The 22,722-nt window shown below is 41.6% G+C and overlaps 4 protein-coding genes across 4 annotated transcripts; 1 reads left to right on the top strand and 3 right to left on the bottom strand.

Moving 5' to 3' along the window:
• Positions 1-3,456: 3,456 nt before the first annotated feature.
• Positions 3,457-5,921, bottom strand: RB195_015800 (uncharacterized protein; the record flags this gene model as incomplete). Its single annotated transcript, XM_064206681.1, has 8 exons — positions 3,457-3,559; positions 3,616-3,707; positions 3,786-3,893; positions 3,952-4,095; positions 4,157-4,232; positions 4,293-4,374; positions 5,816-5,852; positions 5,904-5,921. 8 exons carry the CDS (start codon positions 5,919-5,921, stop codon positions 3,457-3,459), a joined length of 660 nt encoding a protein of 219 aa, XP_064062562.1.
• A 4,015-nt stretch (positions 5,922-9,936) lies between these two features.
• On the bottom strand, positions 9,937-10,311 carry RB195_015799 (uncharacterized protein; the record flags this gene model as incomplete). The annotated part of the gene is made up of 1 exon (XM_064206680.1): positions 9,937-10,311. The coding sequence occupies one exon, from the start codon at positions 10,309-10,311 to the stop codon at positions 9,937-9,939; it is 375 nt and encodes a 124-aa protein (XP_064062561.1).
• A 605-nt stretch (positions 10,312-10,916) lies between these two features.
• Positions 10,917-11,165, bottom strand: RB195_015798 (uncharacterized protein; the record flags this gene model as incomplete). The annotated part of the gene is made up of 1 exon (XM_064206679.1): positions 10,917-11,165. The coding sequence occupies one exon, from the start codon at positions 11,163-11,165 to the stop codon at positions 10,917-10,919; it is 249 nt and encodes an 82-aa protein (XP_064062560.1).
• Positions 11,166-16,901: 5,736 nt separating this feature from the next.
• On the top strand, positions 16,902-19,367 carry RB195_015797 (uncharacterized protein; the record flags this gene model as incomplete). Its single annotated transcript, XM_064206678.1, has 8 exons — positions 16,902-16,919; positions 16,971-17,007; positions 18,453-18,531; positions 18,592-18,667; positions 18,729-18,872; positions 18,931-19,038; positions 19,117-19,208; positions 19,265-19,367. The coding sequence occupies 8 exons, from the start codon at positions 16,902-16,904 to the stop codon at positions 19,365-19,367; spliced, it is 657 nt and encodes a 218-aa protein (XP_064062559.1).
• Positions 19,368-22,722: the final 3,355 nt, after the last annotated feature.

The following is a 22,722-nucleotide window of genomic DNA, read 5'->3' as shown; positions in this document are numbered from 1 at the left end:
ATGAAAGCTCTTTTTTACTTAGTTTTTTTTTCTTTAAATAGGGCATTGAAAACCTAAATCCTCGGTTATCGCATCAGCAAAAATATTTGTTCTTGATCAAAAAATCGGAAATTAAAGCAAGACTCAACAAAAAGAAGAACAGCATCATAGTGTTGAATATTTTGTTATTTTTTCGATGCCGCGGGACCAGTCGCACCCCCTTCTATAGCTGTCTGGCGCCTGGGCGCCAACCCGACACCTCGGGACCCGTCGCAACCCATTCTATAGTTATCTGGCGCCTGTGGATCCGTCAAGACACACACACACACACACACTCGCCATCTTGCCGGCAGCTATTAGTTAGTAATTGTGCTTACGTGGTTGATAGCGACTCATTCGTAGCCACAGTACGCACTATCCCCACCTGACACATTTTACATCCCCCTCCTCCCTCCGCCTTATCGTAAACAAAAGCATGTCGCGTCCTACGCTGAGCTTATACAGTCGGCGCGAGATTTGCACCACACGCGCCGCGTCGACTCAGTTGGATGTGTTTCTCAATTTTGTGTCTGAGAACTAACTCGTCCAAGATGAATTTCAAGAGCATCCGTACCTCTTCGTGACACGGGTGATGTAGTGCTGTAATTTCCTCTGCTTAGACGGAAAGATTTCGCGCGTTTGAGCAGCACACAACTTATACTTTTTACAGCCTGATTAAAACGCATAAGCTTTCAAGTAACGACCTACGCTCAATGTCAGTGGAGACATATAAAACAAGGCCAATAATAAGTTGTATAAGAGGACCAAAAGACCGTATCTCTTGGTTTCTAAATAGAATTGTGAGTCAACAACTGCCAAATATGTCTTCTCATCTATAAACCAGTTCACAATTCCTTGAAGGTCTTAAAAATGCCAGATTCGAACGAAATTGTGTCATGAAGTCATTTGACGTGACGTCTTTGTACACAAACCTTCAAACCAAACAGGCGTTACAAGCGTTACCTGAAATGCTAGATAGACACAGCCGTAGTATAGAAACTTGACTGAACGATAATCCCATTGGAACAACGTAGAGGATAAAAGGATAAAGTGCCTGGCGTTATCCTTTAATGAAAATTAATTTGTAAATAAATGCATTGTGCAGGAAAAAACACATGTCCAAAATATCATTCTAGCACTGAACATGTTTAAACAACAAGCGCCCATGTGTTGTTTCCCAACGAAATGCAATTGTGTCGAATTTGCACCGTCAAATAATATTCGGCAGCATTGTTGGAAAAAGAAGTCGTTGATGATTGCATTTCCATCGCATTTTTCCTCGCAAGGAAAAGTATGTTGCACAGACAGCGCACACCAGAACGTAGGACCGTTAAAAGCCCTCATCCCTAACTCCTCGACGCAAAACAACACAGGACTTTTCCACCCCCCCCCTCCATCATGGTTCAACTCCAGCCGCACAAATAAGGTTATATAGCTTAAGAGTACAACTTTCTACAACCACAGTACCATTACCAATACGTTAAAAAAATAGTAGAAATAGTAGGTTTTTCATAATTGCCGTAAAAAACGGCGCGAGAAGGCGCACTATTTCCCACAAGGAGTTCGATTGGAGCGCGCCAGCCCTGTACACGCGCGCGTCCTCCGGGCCGCATTTTTACGGCAATTAGGAAGAAATGGATGGAATCACCCCCCTTTCCATAATCTACTATCCCGTATACGAAAACTCCACCAGAAATCTGTAAGACCTCAGATTCGTGGGGTGATGCCTTTAAGAGGAGTGAGAGAACAAGAGAAAGGGTCAAGCGTATGATGGGAATTTCCTAACGGGGAGTCCTAAAGGGAAGGGGTTGCAAGGGAAGGGGCTCGTAAGGGAGTGTACGGTGACCAATAGTGAATGAAGGATAATACGATAACCAGGACAAAGCATCACGTAGTATAAGATAATCACATACATTAAAATACTTAGCGATAAATAATGTCAAAAAATTACAAAAACTAAAGAATCTAACTACGCTTTCTTTCTCTTTTTTTTTTGTTATAAATAAAGGCGAAAGATTACAGAATTTTCCTTTTAAACGCGTCAGTTCTACATTTGGTGAATATTCAACTATCAGCTTTAAGCACTCGTTCAATACCGATAGAATATAGATACAATTTGAAAGCATCACTCGAAGTATGGGTGTTTTTCCAGACTTCCCCCAACAGTCATCACAGAATGATGTTTTAACACAAATGAGGTAAACAACATCATCGTACTGATGAAGATAAGTTACACATCAGATCATGCAAACTGTTGGAACGTTGCCTTTTTTTGGGAACATGCCTTCTTCAAAAAGTAGAAAGTGATAGTGCAGTAGTTATTATATAGCGTGATCATGACATAATGAAAAAAGAGAAAGAAAGCGTTGTTAGAAAAATACAAATCTCATTTTACAGAAAGTTCCACTACTGTAAATTTTCATTGATCAGTGAAGGGGAGTGAGGCGAACACCATAAAAAGTCTGAAGTTCGATTTAAGCCGGACGTTAAGACTGTTGTACTCATAAATGCTCTAACGACAACAAAAACAGTAGTAGTTTATCCTGCTGTTTTAAGAACGATGAGGAAAGATAAAAAACACTGATTTGCTTGCCGAGACCAGCGATGCTACCACCATGACCCCAACAACTGCCCTCGAGTGACTAACAGTTTTTCAGCCCCTTGCTTAAATTGACAAAGCCACTGTTGGTAAATTGAGAACAGAAGAAAGAAAGAAGTCGCTTGTCACTTTGTTGACTACAACTCCTTGTTGCAATTATTGACATACAAACTCAGTGTTCAGTCGTGCTGACAATGCTAGTCGTGGAGAGATTCATCCCTCCACCGGTGAAGCGTTTGTTTCACACGAAAGAAAACCAAGAACACTTATATAATACAAATATGATGAACGGACTCAATCTTCTACTGGAACTTCGGTTATGGTTGTAGTATGGATGGTAGTTCATCCACTGGTTTGACACTCAAGAGAACACTAACAACTCTTCCGCCGTACAAGTATCTACAGAGTCACTGTAAAAATTCTTCATTTCGCCTTCTTTTGCTTATCTCCGATGATGCAACGGGGCATAGAAAGTAGTAATAGTAGTAGTTAGTTAGTTACTAGGGTTGCGCGCTATATCAGAACACTGTTCCGTTACCAGAACATGATCAAACGCATAGAGTGAAGTCTTCAAAACGTGTGTCTTTATGTTTCCTGAGAAGGAAAAAATTGGGGAGTGCGTGAAGAAAGAAGGGAATTGCGTGAAAACTTCCTTTCGACTTTGTTTTGAAATCCTGTGCACTTTATGCTTCAATGCCTGATATTCTTCCGAATCGTAGTTATTATTTGGGGAAAAACTGTCTACATCCCAATGCTGTGGTAAACTAATCTCATTCCAAATAGTTTATTTGTACTGTAGATGCATGAAAGGAATTTTAACAATGCTTCTTCCAGTCGGTTCATGCGCTGCAGAGCCCTGCAGAACAGGTCGGCAATCCGACATTTGCGCAACGGTTGCATGGAGGCCCTACTTTGTACATTTGAGTACCATGAGCACCTCCTCTGAAAGATAATATATTCCAAATTCAAATCTTATCGTTGTCTTAACTTCTACAAACCCTGGAGTAAAGTGGCAAACCACGTTCAGAGTGTTAGTCGCAGGACATCTATTCCACGAGCAGCCAACACTTGTATGAGTGTCCCAAACAATCTTAATTTACAGAGAAAACCTTCTCAAACTCAAACTATCCTTCGTTTCCTTTTTCTGCACAAAAGACTCTCGATTTACTTTTGAAAAGTTTGGTATTCCAAGATTTGAAGTGTAAATATTTTGCGGAGCCGGAGAAGGCGGAGGCAGCCTTCCACTCTTTCCTTCATTCAACCAAGCATTAACAACCTGAACAGAAAGATAAAAGAATGAAAGCATATGTCTATATGTGACTAAAATTGCTCACCGCATTCGCAATTACTCTCGGACGACCAGTAGCGCCTCTATACTGGTATTTGATTTCACCAATACCAGGTGTCGACGAGCCAGCGTTTTGGCACCAGCTTACAACAGCTGTGCTGGCAGTTCCTTCTGCAGCACAACTATAACTCTAGAACATGAGGAGTAATGCTCACTCACAAACTGTACAAAAATCTCGTTGTTTAACCCACAAGTCTTATCATTTTTGATGCACGACGAGCGTATACGTTTGAGTTCGTAACGAATAGACCTTGAGCAACTTGTGATCTATTGGATTTCTTTTTAATTTATAGCATAGAATATAACAACTGCAGCAATTCAACATACCTTATCTCATTGAATCGATCTAAGAACACACGTCTTGCACCAGGAGGTAAATTTAGAGGTTCATGGCACGTTATTTGCGTACCTAGAAAATAAGATCGGAGTAAGATTATGAATTCACATTTGAAGTCTATTGATAGAAAAAACACGAGATGATGGTTGTGTGAAGGAAAAATGCGAATTCACAAACAACTCCCTAATTTGTCCAGTCAAGTTTGTTGCTGAAGTTTCATTACAAACGATTTGATCTGAGTTCACGACTAGTCACGGACTAGGTTTTCCCATGAGATCTCCAGATGACTCTTAGAGTTTACTTGAGTGAAGGAAGAACATCGAAATAGAGCACATACTATTTCGTGTCAGAACGACATGAACCACGAGTGCAGCTGCGGTGCACTCGCGTACGCACTCGATACGGCGCGATGAGGGAAGCAGTTGGAACCGACGTGAGACCGTCGCAAACTGCAGCAATGCGTGGTGCTAGCAAAGGTTTCACCACGCTGCCCCGAGAGAAGCCTCGAGAGAAGCTGCGTGCGCAATTGTGTACATGCTTCATGTCGTTTTGACCCTACCATAATTTACTTCCATGGAAGAAGATGTAAAGCCAAGACGACTGCACTTATCGTTCGCTTACGTTTCCCTATATTATCGGAGAGAACGTCTTCTCCTATTATCAACAATGTTTCCATTACTTTTATCAGAAAGTCAAAAAGCAGCGGAGCAAATATGGTGATCGTAGTGGTGAGACTGTGGTGGCTGGTTGCGTGCAGTTGCGAAGTAGCGCAACTTCCGCAATTTACCATACCCCAAATGAACAGAAGTGGCTCTTCTTGTTTACTTGCAAATGCATCGTCCGCGCCCGCATTCTAATTCACATAGCAGGAAGCATCGTTGAGGAGACGGGAAAATACAAATAGAGGGTTCTTTTTCTGGGTGAGGGGGGGAGGAGGGGGAAGGGGAAGAAAAGGTGGTGTCTCCCCATGATGCCTGAAAAGTTCAGGTCGGTCCATTCATAACACAAAACGGGATCAGAAAGTTAAGCCGCCTCAAAATGAACATTGGATATGAATCTGATTCAGGATTAACATATTCCACGTTAGTAGCTCGAGAAATTTCGAGGCATCTAAACAGCATGAAATTCGTGTAACTGCAGCAGCAATACTGTCATTCCCAACTCATATCGGTAAATATTCTTCAAAAAAATGCACCCCGATTTTAAAAAATTGTGATGGGTGCGTCTGCAACGGGACCTCTTTCAATTACCGCATATTTTAAAGCCACCATTATAAATATCGTATACAGCTCGGTAGCTATTTAACCATACACAACAGTTCTCTAACACTAAAGGACTAACAATTTTGTTGAAGAAAAAAGGTTTCATAATGCCAACTTAATGGAATTTAATATTGGCTTTGAACGTTGAGGTGCTTGTGGTACCACCAGTAATCGGTGACTGAGACTACAAATATTCTATTCTTCCAGTTAACTGGATAAAATGGTTACATTCGGAGCAAAAAAAAACTCACCAGCTGTGGCGGTAATTCCGAGGAATGCTGATAGTATCTAAAAATCCCATTTCCATTTACTATCTGCGAAAACAACAAAGGAACTCACCACAACATAGAGGTTCATTGTTTTTGCTAGAATGCGAGAATTTTTCTGAAATTTCTTCTATTTTTTTTTTTACAAAATCCAGTGACTGTGCTCTACGCCTGATGAAAACGAAGTCAGTTCAAAAGGAACAGACAGAGGAGAAAATCATCAAATTAGAGAAAAGAAGAAAAACTTGAATTTAAGAGTACAGGAGAAATTTACATAGCAATTTTGCTACAATGCATTCAAGGTCAAGGTGAACATTCAAGGTGATAGGTTGTTTCATGCTAAGAGTAACTGATGTCTTATCCATGCTAATCATTCTAGAGGAACCTTACTGAGAGCTTGTTTGAACGTATATTTAAAAACAAACCGTTAAGGTTGTAACATTTTCCATGACCAGAAAACCAGCTCGTGATTAAAGGCAGCATACCACGAATATGAGTTGGTATAGATTTTTTATGGAAAGCCTCTATTTGGAGAAGTAGAATGCGGAAAACCATGTGGTTTCGCTCATCTCTCCGTAATCGTCGTAAGAAACGGCAGGAGAATCTCTTAAGTTCCTACGAATTGCATTAGAACGCGCTTCTATGTACACCTTCCGCTCCCCTCAGAGGTCTGTTCTTTAGTTTAACTTATTAAGGCTTGCTCTTCGGCGATTAATAGGTTAAACTTGCCTGCACTTGCTCTGCGCAATCCTTCTGCTTGCAAACTGCTGCCGTTGCGGCTTGCGCAGAAGGATTGCGTAGTGCAAGCTGTCGCAAGAAACGGTGGCTTCTGGGCCATCTTTACAGCGACTAAACAGAGGTGGGCGGAACCGCCTCGTTTTCCGCTATCTGCGACCCGACATAGAAGCTTTCAATGGGACATCCACACCACGCCAGATTCGTGGTATGCTCCCTTTAACACAACTACAGCCATTCTCGAGCGGTGCAATAAAGACACCCAGAACTAATATCTACATAATTGTTTTTTTGTGAGCCGTACACGAGGTTGTTATAGTCCTTTTTGGCACGTTTGGCAATATCGCCTTCTCGAGCCTGAAAGAAACAACTGACTATATCAAACGCCATATCCGCCCAACAAAGAAAGTCCTATTAACCGTTGGTCGTAAGATGATCTACACTTGTTTTCATTGCGTAGCCCAACAAGTACTAAACCAAATCCACCCTCCGAAGAAGCAGGTCACCAGAATCAACTGACAGCTGTAAGTGAAAAAGAAAAAATGCCCAATGGTCCACGCCAGAAACGAGCTGACTAACGGACGAGAGGACCATTAGAGGGGAAAAGGAAGATGCGGTTATTCACCGAATCAAACACTGGCTCTAACGTTGTTCTAGATGATCTTTTATACCAACACAAAGTAAATGCCACTGGTGCCGCTGCGTTTAACATTTTGATGCAAATGAACATTTTAACAATGAATATATTTTTTTTTCAATATGGGACAGAACATTTGCCGCGGCATGACATTGAATGAGAGCGTAGGCTAGAAGGTTTTCACATACGTCACTAAAATGTACTACGTAGGTGAACTCCGAAATTTCTTGCTCACTTTTATGCATGCGCTGAAAGGATATGGTGTCTAGTATCTCTTCATAGCCAAGTGTCGTTCAAATAAGTCGGTTTGTGCTTCATAAAATTTCTTCCAAGTGGTGATCGAAAAAATGCATTTATAGCATGTGATGTTATAAGACATTCAGGATTCACGGTTCAGGAAAAACTCTGATTAATATGGGCTCAATTACGTGATGGATCCTTTGAAACACCTTTGAACAGTCTAATCCACCGCAGGTGGCGAGTTTCCCCAAACCACCCATGTGCAACACTCTGTAAGCAATGTGTAGGCCATCAACCTGAAACCTACACAAATATGTACCACCGTCGGCTGAAAACGACCTGAGCAATTGCCAAGCGACCGCACTCGCTGCGGCGCGGTGTGACTAGCGATCAAGATCGATGAGGGACCATCATCTTAGCACGATGATTGATTGATCCAACCCGATCACCATTAAATCAATTTGACCTGGATATGCTTAATCGAGGAAACCGATTTTTGGAGAACCGAAAAACGAGGAAGACCGACCGAAATTTTATGTTTTTTTCCAGTTTTTTTTTGTTGTAACCTCAAACACGACTCTGTTCTTTTTTTTCATGCTATTTTTTTTTCATAATATGCCTTTGTTTTTACAAGGTGCTACAAATTTTTGACATTTTTTTGTGCGTAATGAACTACCTGCCAGGGGCAGGTGTAGAGCACTTGGTAAGAAATTCGGCTGTCTTCACTTCGATCTTAACTTCGAATCCGCCCTAGTGCTCATCAAGCCTCTGATCCCTGCGGGGTCGATAAAATGGTATCAGACTTGTTTGAGAGGATAAAACACTGACTTCCGGTGTCATTGTAGTTCCCAAACCTCAAACCACCTCTGGATTGAAGTGAACGTGGGGGAGCACCCCAAGTGGATTAACGGGAGACACTTTACCCTTTATCTTTTATCCTTCATCCTTTATCGTAATGCCCCGCCTGACCAACCTTAGTAAATGACGTTTCATGATATCTCAAAAGCTACAGTCTTCACAATAACTCCAGAATTATTAGTACCATCGTTCGTTTTATGTTCTTGTCCTCGTTCTCCGACTGTCCTTGAATCTAGGCATCATTTAATATGTAGCTTTGATTGATTTGTTTTGTTTCGAAATCCAGAATTATTAATTTGTTAAGGTTGTAACGCACTTCATTATTTTCAAGACTGACAAAATTATTCGTTATCACGAAGTCCGTTGTGCAAGATTCGAACAGTTTAACGCAGTTCTACATGGCTGTCATTTCCTTCTAAAAAGATAAACCTGCACCATGTGCAGTGTACTTCGGTCGCCACGTAGCAGAACACCCACACAAAGTGTGAAAACGTGCATTGTTGAATTACTGTGGGGATGGACTGCATGATACCAGATTGCACTTTTCAATCTCCGTTCTGCAAATTCTGCAAATCCTCCCGAAGCCTCGTTAATGCGTATGTATAAATGTGGAGTGGAAATCCATCTACAGAATGGATCTTTTGGATAGAAGTTAAATCAGAGTAAGACCATACGCAGTTGCTATAGTTGGCTTGAACGCGCGTTCTGACACGATACTTCTCAACTTTTTCTCAATTTGTTTTTTTACCTCCAAGTGGATAGTGGCGTCATTTATTTTACACGTGTTGGTGGTAAATGTTACCCAGAATATCGGATAGAAAGCTAGATCTTTGAAAGCTTAACTCCGGCAATTTCAAAAATTACTTAAGAAACTACTTTTAAGCAATAGGAGTGGCACGGTAATATGAAACAGTATTTGAAATAACAGAATATACCTAGTCGTATTCAGTATTCTTCTTTTTCAATTTAGCGCGAATTTCTGTCGACCCAAACATTTTAATTCCAATAGTTGTGTACCGTTCACAGTGCTCAGTTCCTGTATAATGTTGTCGGTGATGACTTACTCATCTAACTGAAAGATATTGATAATCGAGAAATTAAACATATATTATTCACCATACCTAAGCACTAACGAGGTTAATCCTCTTCTGGACGATTTGCAATCTTTGCAGAAGAGAGATTGAAAAATGCAATTCGGTATCAAACAGTCCATCCATCCACAGTAATGGAACAATGATAGTTTTACACTTGTGTTGGTGTTCTCTCGATCGCTACGTGGCGATCAAAGTACGCGGCACATGCTGCAGATTTCTTCTTTTTGAAAAAGTAACAATTATGCAGAACTGTGTTAAACGATCAAATCTTGCACGACTTCTTTTTCACCTCGATTTTGACTCTCGCTGATCCTCGAATTGGTCGAGCGGGCGCCAGCAATTCTTCCATTTGTCCCGATCGCGTGCCAGAGTCGCCCAGTGGTTCCTCCTTTCGCGTGGGAGACGAAGAACGTCATAAGTTTCCTTGAAGGACTGCGTGAAGAAATCTGACCATCGGATCGGCAGTTTTCCTGTAGTGTGCTTAATATCGCGGGGAATCCAGTCGCTCATGGTTCTGGTCCAACGGTTGTCGTTCAATCGCATCACGTCAACCATTTGGACTTTAGTTTACTTTCTTTGGCAAACGCGGCGGCGTCTCTAATCTTCGATCGCTGACGTAGGAGAGAACTTCGAATCCCGTCCCTCACTTGCGTGAAGCGGAATACTCTTAGCATCATTTTCTCAATTGCGCGTTCAATGACGCTCTCCGCGTTTTCTTCGGTCGGGATGTTCTTGGTCTTCTTCACTTCCTCCTCGATGCTTTTATACGCTCCTCCTGCCCAGCTTGGAGGTCGGTTGTTCATCATGTTCATTTCCCGACCCAGAAAAACATAGCTGGTGCATTCTGATATGTTCGTTCCGTTGAGCTCAACAGATGTGGATGCATCGTATTTTGCAGACACGGCCGAAGACCGCATCTGCAAAATACGACTCATCCACATCTTTCGACGAATTCGTTCAGCATTCGTTCCGCTTGACTGATACTAGGTGTTATCAGAACGATGTCATCAGCAAAGCGCAAATGGCCTAGCGGCAGACCATTAACCTTCATTTCCATGTCGTCCCATTCCAGCTTTCGCATTGCGTTCTTGAGGGTTTCTCTGAGATTGTATCACCCTGTCGGACACCTCTCTTCACGATGGCATTCTTGTGTACCTCTGGTAGGGTAAATTCTTATCGTAAAGTTACTGGACAACTCTTAAAGTACCTTTATATACTGAGTAGGGACACCTTGGTTTTCCAAGGCTTCATGACCGCTCCCGGAACCCCGCTTGCTCTCATAGCGGGCCTTCATCCGAGATTTTTTCAATCGTATTGAGGATCACTCTTGTAAACTCTCGGAGGAGGCGATGGTTCGACCCCGTATAGAACTTTGACACAACAGTGACGTCCGTCAGGCAGAACCCTTTACTGACGATGATGTGGTATTTTTCATTACAGTACCCTCCACCGGATGACTACCACGTCCAACGTAGGGAGGATGGCTTCTTGAATTGCGAGTTCCCATGAATAGTCTTAGTCGTCATGATGAACTCGGAGAGCCTCTCCCCTTGTTCATTCCATTGTAGGCCGTGGGTCCCGATGCGAAGTTGCTCAGGCATTCTTCTAGGCCAATTTTGACGTTGAAATCGCCAATTGTGAAGGCATGATTTCCTCGGTAGAGTTTCTCCAGGTCCATAAAGAGAGCTTCGCCTTTTTCTTCTTCGTAGCTTAATGTTGGAGCGTAAGCGGCCAAGACAGTCAAAGCCGGCGTTGAACCACAACTTCTCATCCGCAGATGTTCGATTCGGGTTGCAATTTGTTGAAAGAGTCGATGTTCTTTGCCATACTCATGTTGACGAGGACGCCAGCTCCACCAGCTCTACTTTCGCGTGTTCCTAAAAACAGTTCTTCTCAAATTTCACACCACAGCGTTGAGAAGGTGGAGTGGCGTCGTCTCGTCCCGGTCGGTCCAATGACGTCGTAAATTTTTTTCTGGCTTGGATCATCAGATCTTGGATGCCTGCTTTCGATGCAAGCATACGTGCATTTTGTACGTATCGTCATCCTAATCGTTTTCCGTTTCGGTGGCTCAGATGATTCCTGCAACCCCGTCTTTCCAGGCGCTACCAGGGTTTCCTACGGAATCTGGAGACTCTTTTCTATTACTGCGACATGCGTGTAGTTCCAAAAAACTTCTTCATATTTACAAGCTATTTTACCAGTCTTAAAAATCATGAAGACCGATGTAATGCTGAAGAATGTACAGTTTTGGTATTATTGTCAAAACTGTAGCTTTCAAGATATCATAAAACGTCACCCACTTAGATTCTCCTGGCGGGGCGTTCATTACGGTTAAAGCATTGTCGAAAATATGTGGCGCGCAGTGAAAAGCACCGGATACATTGAAAAAGTGAGATGAAGAAAAGGAACAGAACAATAGCCTTTGTGACATGTTACTGTCATATGTGAGATCATAACAGAAAAAAATTAGGAAACGCATAAAAACGGTTTTTTCTGATTCAGTCGTTTCATAACAGAGTTGAATCAATCAGTTGTCGTTCCAAGATAAGTGATGGTCCCTCATCGATCTTGATCGCTAGTCACACCGCGCCGCAGCGAGTGCGGTCGCTTGGCAATTGCTCAGGTCGTTTTCAGCCGACTGCGGTACATATTTGTATAGGTTTCAAGTTGATGGCCTACACATTGCATACAGAGTGTTGCACATGGGTGGCTTGGGGAAACTCGCCACCTGCGGTGGATTAGACTGTTCAAAGGTGTTTCAAAGGATCCATCACGTAATTGAGCCCATATTAATCAGTTTTTCCTAAACCGTGCCCTGTCCGTGTGCCGTCGGTATGAAATATCTTGTATCGTATTCACGGTATTGCAACGTCGGTAAAAATGTTAGCTGGCCAATCTAGCGCGAAAAGCTTCTCGGAATTCTCTTCTCCATGTTTTTCGAACATTCTTATTTTTCTGTTTAGTGCTGCCTAGGAAGGTTTACGCAGCTCTAGCAATATCATTTCCCTTTAGTTTCGGCGACTGTTTTGCTTCTGGAACGCCTCTAAGATCCTAGCCTAATGGGAATCGGTTTCTCGTACATTCCTCCGTGTGACAGTATGTCATTTATGTTTTTTTCTATATTTAGTTACCTTCCTATATTATTGTGAAGCGATTAGCTATTCAAAATCTCCTGGTTTAGCAGCTCCTTCTCTTCTGAGACCATCTCTTCTGTTTTGATTTTACTACGATTGCGGAAGGATGCTTTATGCACATTGGGCGGAAGATAAATTCGATCCCTACAAAATAAATTCCTACAGGTCCCTTAGAAGCGAAAAACGGCAATAGTAATGGAAAATGACTACCCAAGACTTCATAGTCAAATTGAATTGCTGTTAAGATTAAAAAATATATATAAAACAAGAAAACAGATCAGCAGTGACTGTCGCACTCTGTGAGGAGAAAAGAAAACAAATCACTTCACCCGCGAGGAAAGTCAACATACAACTCATAACAGTGTATGTTGGGTGATTGCATAAGTTCGTGCTCGATCCAAAGTTAAAAATCAGCAGGTGAAATTTCAAGAAAGAAATAGTTTTATTGATTGAAGAAATAGCACCCATTGTTCTTTGTAAATGTCCTCAATACGATGAAAGAAGAATAGAAAAGAATCAAAAAGAAGAATACTGAACACGACTAGGTATATTCTGTTATTTCAAGTACTGTTTCATATTACCGTGCCACTTCTATTGCTTAAAAGTAGTTTCTTAAGTAATTTTTGAAATTGCCGGAGTTAAGTAAGCTTTCAAAGATCTAGCTTTCTATCCGATATTCTGGGTAACATTTACCACCAACACGTGTAAAATAAATGACGCCACTATCCACTTGAAAGTAAAAAAACAAATTGAGAAAAAGTTGAGAAGTATCGTGTCAGAACGCGCGTTCAAGCCAACTATAGCAACTGCGTATGGTCTTACTCTGATTTAACTTCTATCCAAAAGATCCATTCTGTAGATGGATTTCCACTCCACATTTATACATACGCATTAACGAGGCTTCGGGAGGATTTGCAGAATTTGCAGAACGGAGATTGAAAAGTGCAATCTGGTATCATGCAGTCCATCCCCACAGTAATTCAACAATGCGCGTTTTTACACTTGTGTGGGTGTTCTGTCGATAGCTACATGGCGACTAAAGTACATTGCTGATTGTGAAAAATGGGAGAGGAAGAGAAAGCTCGAAGGGATGTTCGCTTTCCAGATCCATCTCCGATTGCTCTCGCTCACTCTTTCCTTTTATGTTACAAATGTTCAAGGAAATACGTCCGACCAATCAGTTAGCACTGTCGAGCTACAAATATAAGTAATGGGCGATAGAAAATAAGTGATCTGAATGTAATTCAACTCTATCATAACGATTTTTTTGGTAGGTTGAGCTTCACTCTAGATCAATACATCAGCACCATCCTCTTTTCCAGAATATGCCAAATTTGCGATACGCAAATTGGGAAATCCAATCTGGAACGAAACAATTTGATAATAAAACAGTGCACGTTTTCACGTACAATCGACAGAACACCCACACTTTGTGTGGGTGTTCTGTCGATTGCTACGTGGCGACCGAAGTACACTGCACATGGTGCAGATTTGTCCTTTTGGAAGGAAATGACAGCCATGCAAAACTGCATTAACCTATTCGAATCTTGCACAACGGACTTCGTGATAACGAATAATTTTGTCAATCTTGAAAATAATGAAGTGCGTTATAACCTTAACAAATTAATAATTCTGGATTCCGAAACAAAACAAACAAATTAATCAAAGCTACATATTAAAGCATGCCTAGATTCAAGGACAGTCGAAGAACGAGGACAAGAACATAAAACGAACGATGGTACTAATAATTCTGGAATTATTGTGAATACTGTAGCTTTTGAGATATCATGAAACGTCATTTACTAAGGTTGGTCAGGCGGGGCATTACGATAAAGGATGAAGGATAAAAGATAAAGGGTAAAGTGTCTCCCGTTAATCCACTTGGGGTGCTCCCCCACGTTCACTTCAATCCAGAGGTGGTTTGAGGTTTGGGAACTACAATGACACCGGAAGTCAGTGTTTTATCCTCTCAAACAAGTCTGATACCATTTTATCGACCCCGCAGGGATCAGAGGCTTGATGAGCACTAGGGCGGATTCGAAGTTAAGATCGAAGTGAAGACAGCCGAATTTCTTACCAAGTGCTCTACACCTGCCCCTGGCAGGTAGTTCATTACGCACAAAAAAATGTCAAAAATTTGTAGCACCTTGTAAAAACAAAGGCATATTATGAAAAAAATAGCATGAAGAAAAAGAACAGAGTCATGTTTGAGGTTACAACAAAAAAAACTGGAAAAAAACATAAAATTTCGGTCGGTCTTCCTCGTTTTTCGGTTCTCCAAAAATCGGTTTCCTCGATTAAGCATATCCAGGTCAAATTGATTTAATGGTGATCGGGTTGGATCAATCAATCATCGTGCTAAGATGATGGTCCCTCATCGATCTTGATCGCTAGTCACACCGCGCCGCAGCGAGTGCGGTCGCTTGGCAATTGCTCAGGTCGTTTTCAGCCGACGGTGGTACATATTTGTGTAGGTTTCAGGTTGATGGCCTACACATTGCTTACAGAGTGTTGCACATGGGTGGTTTGGGGAAACTCGCCACCTGCGGTGGATTAGACTGTTCAAAGGTGTTTCAAAGGATCCATCACGTAATTGAGCCCATATTAATCAGAGTTTTTCCTGAACCGTGAATCCTGAATGTCTTATAACATCACATGCTATAAATGCATTTTTTCGATCACCACTTGGAAGAAATTTTATGAAGCACAAACCGACTTATTTGAACGACACTTGGCTATGAAGAGATACTAGACACCATATCCTTTCAGCGCATGCATAAAAGTGAGCAAGAAATTTCGGAGTTCACCTACGTAGTACATTTTAGTGACGTATGTGAAAACCTTCTAGCCTACGCTCTCATTCAATGTCATGCCGCGGCAAATGTTCTGTCCCATATTGAAAAAAAAAATATATTCATTGTTAAAATGTTCATTTGCATCAAAATGTTAAACGCAGCGGCACCAGTGGCATTTACTTTGTGTTGGTATAAAAGATCATCTAGAACAACGTTAGAGCCAGTGTTTGATTCGGTGAATAACCGCATCTTCCTTTTCCCCTCTAATGGTCCTCTCGTCCGTTAGTCAGCTCGTTTCTGGCGTGGACCATTGGGCATTTTTTCTTTTTCACTTACAGCTGTCAGTTGATTCCAGTGACCTAGAAACCAATGCTTCTTCGGAGGGTGGATTTGGTTTAGTACTTGTTGGGCTACGCAATGAAAACAAGTGTAGATAATTGCTAAGGTACGATGTTTTCTTCCACGGGTAGCTATGAGACCCAACGGTTAACGTAGGACTTTCTTTGTTGGGCGGATATGGCGTTTGATCGGATTAGTCACGTTCGATTTCACCCCTTTCAGGCTCTGAAGAAGGCGATATTGCCGAAACGTTAGCCGCGAATAAAGGACTATAACAACCTCGTGTACGGCTCTACTAAAGAAAACAATTATTGTAGATAATTAGTTCTGGGTGTCTTTATTGCACCGCTCGAGAATGGCTGTAGTTGTGTTAAAGGGAGCATACCACGAATCTGGCGTGGTGTGGATGTCCCATTGAAAGCTTCTATGTCGGGTCGCAGATAGCGGAAAACGAGGCGGTTCCGCCCACCTCTGTTTAGTCGCTGTAAAGATGGCCCAGAAGCCACCGTTTCTTGCGACAGCTTGCACTACGCAATCCTTCTGCGCAAGCCGCAACGGCAGCAGTTTGCAAGCAGAAGGATTGCGCAGAGCAAGTGCAGGCAAGTTTAACCTATTAGTCGCCGAAGAGCAAGCCTTAATAAGTTAAACTAAAGAACAGACCTCTGAGGGGAGCGGAAGGTGTACATAGAAGCGCGTTCTAATGCAATTCGTAGGAACTTAAGAGATTCTCCTGCCGTTTCTTACGACGATTACGGAGAGATGAGCGAAACCACATGGTTTTCCGCATTCTACTTCTCCAAATAGAGGCTTTCCATAAAAAATCTATACCAACTCATATTCGTGGTATGCTGCCTTTAATCACGAGCTGGTTTTCTGGTCATGGAAAATGTTACAACCTTAACGGTTTGTTTTTAAATATACGTTCAAACAAGCTCTCAGTAAGGTTCCTCTAGAATGATTAGCATGGATAAGACATCAGTTACTCTTAGCATGAAACAACCTATCACCTTGAATGTTCACCTTGACCTTGAATGCATTGTAGCAAAATTGCTATGTAAATTTCTCCTGTACTCTTAAATTCAAGTTTTTCTTCTTTTCTCTAATTTGATGATTTTCTCCTCTGTCTGTTCCTTTTGAACTGACTTCGTTTTCATCAGGCGTAGAGCACAGTCACTGGATTTTGTAAAAAAAAAATAGAAGAAATTTCAGAAAAATTCTCGCATTCTAGCAAAAACAATGAACCTCTATGTTGTGGTGAGTTCCTTTGTTGTTTTCGCAGATAGTAAATGGAAATGGGATTTTTAGATACTATCAGCATTCCTCGGAATTACCGCCACAGCTGGTGAGTTTTTTTTTTGCTCCGAATGTAACCATTTTATCCAGTTAACCGGAAGAATAGAATATTTGTAGTCTCAGTCACCGATTACTGGTGGTACCACAAGCACCTCAACGTTCAAAGCCAATATTAAATTCCATTAAGTTGGCATTATGAAACCTTTTTTCTTCAACAAAATTGTTAGTCCTTTAGTGTTAGAGAACTGTTGTGTATGGTTAAATAGCTACCGAGCTGTATACGATATTTATAATGGTGGCTTTAAAATATGCGGTAATTGAAAGAGGTCCCGTTGCAGACGCACCCATCACAATTTTTCAAAATCAGGGTGCATTTTTTTGAAGAATATTTACCGATATGAGTTGGGAATGACAGTATTGCTGCTGCAGTTACACGAATTTCATGCTGTTTAGATGCCTCGAAATTTCTCGAGCTACTAACGTGGAATATGTTAATCCTGAATCAGGTTCATGTCCAATGTTCATTTTGAGGCGGCTTAACTTTCTGATCCCGTTTTGTGTTATGAATGGACCGACCTGAACTTTTCAGGCATCATGGGGAGACACCACCTTTTCTTCCCCTTTCCCCCACCCAAAAAAAGAACCCTCTATTTGTATTTTCCCGTCTCCTCAACGATACTTCCTGCTATGTGAATTAGAATGCGGGCGCCGACAATGCATTTGCAAGTAAACAAGAAGAGCCACTTCTGTTCATTTGGGGTATGGTAAATTGCGGAAGTTGCGCTACTTCGAAACTGCACGCAACCAGCCACCACAGTCTCACCACTACGATCACCATATTTGCTCCGCTGCTTTTTGACTTTCTGATAAAAGTAATGGAAACATTGTTGATAATAGTAGAAGACGTTCTCTCCGATAATATAGGGAAACGTAAGCGAACGATAAGTGCAGTCGTCTTGGCTTTACATCTTCTTCCATGGAAGTAAATTATGGTAGGGTCAAAACGACATGAAGCATGTACACAATTGCGTACGCAGCTTCTCTCGAGGCTTCTCTCGGGGCAGCGTAGCGGCCAGGAGCGTGGTGAAACCTTTGCTAGCACCACGCATTGCTGCAGTTTGCGACGGTCTCACGTCGGTTCCAACTGCTTCCCCCATCGCGCCGTTTCGAGCGCGTACGCGAATGCACCGCAGCTGCACTCGTGGTTCATGTCGTTTTGACACGAAGTAGTATGTGCTCTATTTCGATGTTCTTCCTTCACTCAAGTAAACTCTAAGAGTCATCTGGAGATCTCATGGGAAAACCTAGTCCGTGACTAGTCGTGAACTCAGATCAAATCGTTTGTAATGAAACTTCAGCAACAAACTTGACTGGACAAATTAGGGAGTTCTTTGCGAATTCGCATTTTTCCTTCACACAACCATCATCTCGTGTTTTTTCTATCAATAGACTTCAAATGTGAATTCATAATCTTACTCTGATCTTATTTTCTAGGTACGCAAATAACGTGCCCTGGTCAAAATTTACCTCCTGGTGCAAGACGTGTGTTCTTAGATCGATTCAATGAGATAAGGTATGTTGAATTGCTGCAGTTCTTATATTCTATGCTATAAATTAAAAAGAAATCCAATAGATCACAAGTTGCTCAAGGTCTATTCGTTACGAACTCAAACGTATACGCTCGTCGTGCATCAAAAATGATAAGACTTGTGGGTTAAACAACGAGATTTTTGTACAGTTTGTGAGTGAGCATTATTCCTCATGTTCTAGAGTTATAATTGTGCTGCAGAAGGAACTGCCAGCACAGCTGCTGTAAGCTGGTGCCAAAACGCTGGCTCGTCGACACCTGGTATTGGTGAAATCAAATACCAGTATACAGGCGCTACTGGTCGTCCGAAAGTAATTGCGAATGCGGTGAGCAATTTTAGTCACATATAGACATATGCTTTCATTCTTTTATCTTTCTGTTCAGGCTGTTGATGCTTGGTGGAATGAAGGAAAGAGTGGAAGGCTGCCTCCGCCTTCTCCGGCTCCGCAAAATATTTACACTTCAAATCTTGGAATACCAAACTTTTCAAAAGTAAATCGAGAGTCTTTTGTGCAGAAAAAGGAAACGAAGGATAGTTTGAGTTTGAGAAGGTTTTCTCTGTAAATTAAGATTGTTTGGGACACTCATACAAGTGTTGGCTGCTCGTGGTATAGATGTCCTACGACTGGGAATCTGAACGTGGTTTGCCACTTTACTCCAGGGTTTGTAGAAGTTAAGACAACGATAAGATTTGAATTTGGAATATATTATCTTTCAGAGGAGGTGCTTCTGGTACTCAAATGTACAAAGTAGGGCCTCCATGCAACCGTTGCGCAAATGTCGGATTGCCGACCTGTTCTGCAGGGCTCTGCAGCGCATGAACCGACTGGAAGAAGCATTGTTAAAATTCCTTTCATGCATCTACAGTACAAATAAACTATTTGGAATGAGATTAGTTTACCACAGCATTGGGATGTAGACAGTTTTTCCCCAAATAATAACTACGATTCGGAAGAATATCAAGCATTGTAGTATAGCGCGCAACCCTAGTAACTAACTGACTACTACTATTACTAATTTCTATGCCCCGTTGCATCATCGGAGATAAGCAAAAGGAGGTGAAATGAAGAATTTTTATGACTGAAGAATTTTTACAGTGACTCTGTAGATACTTGTACGGCGGAAGAGTTGTTAGTGTTCTCTTGAGTGTCAAACCAGTGGATGAAGCATAAAGTGCACAGGATTTCAAAACAAAGTCGAAAGAAAGTTTTCACACAATTCCCTTCTTTCTTCACGCATTCCCCAATTTTTTCCTTCTCAGGAAACATAAAGACACACGTTTTGAAGACTTCACTCTATGCGTTTGATCATGTTCTGGTAACGGAACAGTGTTCTGATATAGCGCGCAACCCTAGTAACTAACTAACTACTACTATTACTAATTTCTATGCCCCGTTGCATCATCGGAGATAAGCAAAAGAAGGCGAAATGAAGAATTTTTACAGTGACTCTGTAGATACTTGTACGGCGGAAGAGTTGTTAGTGTTCTCTTGAGTGTCAAACCAGTGGATGAACTACCGTCCATCCTGCAACCATAACCGAAGTTCCAGCAGAAGATTGAGTCCGTTCATCATATTTGTATTATATAAGTGTTCTTGGTTTTCTTTCGTGTGAAACAAACGCTTCACCGGTGGAGGGATGAATCTCTCCACGACTAGCATTGTCAGCACGACTGAACACTGAGTTTGTATGTCAATAATTGCAACAAAGGAGTTGTAGTCAACGAAGTGACAAGCGACTTCTTTCTTTCTTCTGTTCTCAATTTACGAACAGTGGCTTTGTCAATTTAAGCAAGGGGCTGAAAAACTGTTAGTCACTCGAGGGCAGTTGTTGGGGTCATGGTGGTAGCATCGCTGGTCCCGGCAAGCAAATCAGTGTTTTTTTATCTTTCCTCATCGTTCTTAAAACAGCACGATAAACTACTACTGTTGTTGTTGTCGTTAGAGCATTTATGAGTACAACAGTCTTAACGTCCGGCTTAAATCGAACTTCAGACTTTTTATGGTGTTCGCTTCACTCCCCTTCACTGATCAATGAAAATTTACAGTAGTGGCACTTTCTGTAAAATGAGATTTGTATTTTTCTAACAACGCTTTCTTTCTCTTTTTTCATTATGTCATGATCACGCTATATAATAACTACTACACTATCACTTTCTACTTTTTGAAGAAGGCATGTTCCCAAAAAAAGGCAAGGTTCCAACAGTTTGCATGATCTGATGTGTAACTTATCTTCATCAGTAAGATGATGTTGCTTACCTCATTTGTGTTAAAACATCATTCTGTGATGACTGTTGGGGGAAGTCTGGAGAAACACCCATACTTCGAGTGATGCTTTCAAATTGTATCTATATTCTATCGGTATTGAACGAGTGCTTAAAGCTGATAGTTGAATATTCACCAAATGTAGAACTGACGCGTTTAAAAGGAAAATTCTGTAATCTTTCGCCTTTATTTATAACAAGAAAAAGAGAAAGAAAGCGTAGTTAGATTCTTTAGTTTTTGTAATTTTTTGACATTATTTATCGCTAAGTATTTTAATGTATGTGATTATCTCATACTACGTGATGCTTTGTCCTGATTATCGTATTATCCTTCATTCACTATTGGTCACCGTACACTCCCTTACGAGCTCCTTCCCTTGCAACCCCTTCCCTTTAGGATTCCCCGTTAGGAAATTCCCATCACACGCTTGACCCTTTCTCTTGTTCCCTCACTCCTCTTAAAGGCATCACCCCACGAATCTGAGGTCTTACAGATTTCTATTGGAGTTTTCGTATACGGGATAGTAGATTATGGAAAGGGGGGTGATTCCATCCATTTCTTCCTAATTGCCGTAAAAATGCGGCCCGGAGGACGCGCGCGTGCACAGGGCTGGCGCGCTCCAATCGAACTCCTTGTGGAAAATAGTGCGCTTTCTCGCGCCGTTTTTTACGGCAATTATGAAGAAATGGACAGAATCACCCTTCTCTCAATAATCCACGATCCCGTATACGAATACTTCACCGGAAATCCGCACCACTCCAGATTCGTGTGGTGCTGCCTTTAAAACGAGAAAATCCGAAGGCACGCTTGAGTTCGCTCATACCTGTAATCCGCACTACGTACTTGCTCACAGAGACGCATCATCAATAGTTTTGTGATACGCTACCCTTAGCCTTCTTAATTTCTACTATAAAAAAAGTTGCAAGGAATCGGACGTCGTAGATGAAGTCGTTCCACAATCAGTAGCGATCACCCGAAAAGTCCAGCTAAAGATGTTCCTCTAAAAGAGAACCACTTCAGAGTCTGGTTTTTGCAAAACGTTACGTTTCTGGGATTGATGGAACGTGGAAAATAAGGAAAAGTAGCCCGTAGTGGGGCATTATTAAGAATTACAATTGCTAGAGTTGGAAAATAGAAGAACAGCATGTCCTTAACGTATCAACGGTTTAATTGAAGAAATTAAAAATTGTACAAGGTGAAGGAGGGAATCCTAATGTAGATAAGATTTGGTGCTTTGAGTAAACCAGTATTTGAAATAAACTAACTCCTACGTAGTGAACAAGGTGTTTGATGCTTGACGTGAACTGAGTTAGCTCTTGAGTAAAGTAAGAGTAAAGAAGAAACGTCGCACACAATATTGGCAAAAATATTATTATTAGCAATCTAAAAAGCAGGTGTTGATATTTATGACTAGAACTGGCATGTGCGGACATTCGAGGGTAGCGCGGGAAGGCTGTAGATAGAGCGTTTTTGACCTACCACTATAGTCACTTGTAGATCGCGGGTGAGCTTGCTCCAAAAGAAATACAGTCGGCTTTTAATGCGTTGGTACTGTGGTTCGAATACGAAGAGTACCGATGTGCAATGGAATTAGGCCTCTGTTAAGACTATCATAACCTTAATTATGTGCGGCTACGGAAAAAAAGTATTGAAAACCATGAAATGGAGAGGGGGGGGGGGTGGAAAAAAGTCCTGTGTTGTTTTTCGCGTACTGAGAGAGTTCAGCGCAAGCCGACATCGAGGACGCTTCTCTTTAACGTGTCATAACACCCTTTACCCCGTTCTACATAATCTTCGGTGTAACCGCAGCACAATAGTGCTCGTGTGCAACATAATTTTCCATGCGAGGAAAAATACGATGGAAGTGCAATCATCAACGACTTCTTTTTCCAACAATGCTGCCGAATATTAT

The sequence above is a fragment of the Necator americanus genome, chromosome V, assembly GCF_031761385.1.
Source record: "Necator americanus strain Aroian chromosome V, whole genome shotgun sequence".
Classification (NCBI taxonomy): Eukaryota; Metazoa; Nematoda; class Chromadorea; order Rhabditida; family Ancylostomatidae; genus Necator; species Necator americanus.
The sequence above is the reverse complement of the archived record's forward strand: the minus strand, read 5'-3'. Positions and strand labels throughout refer to the sequence as shown.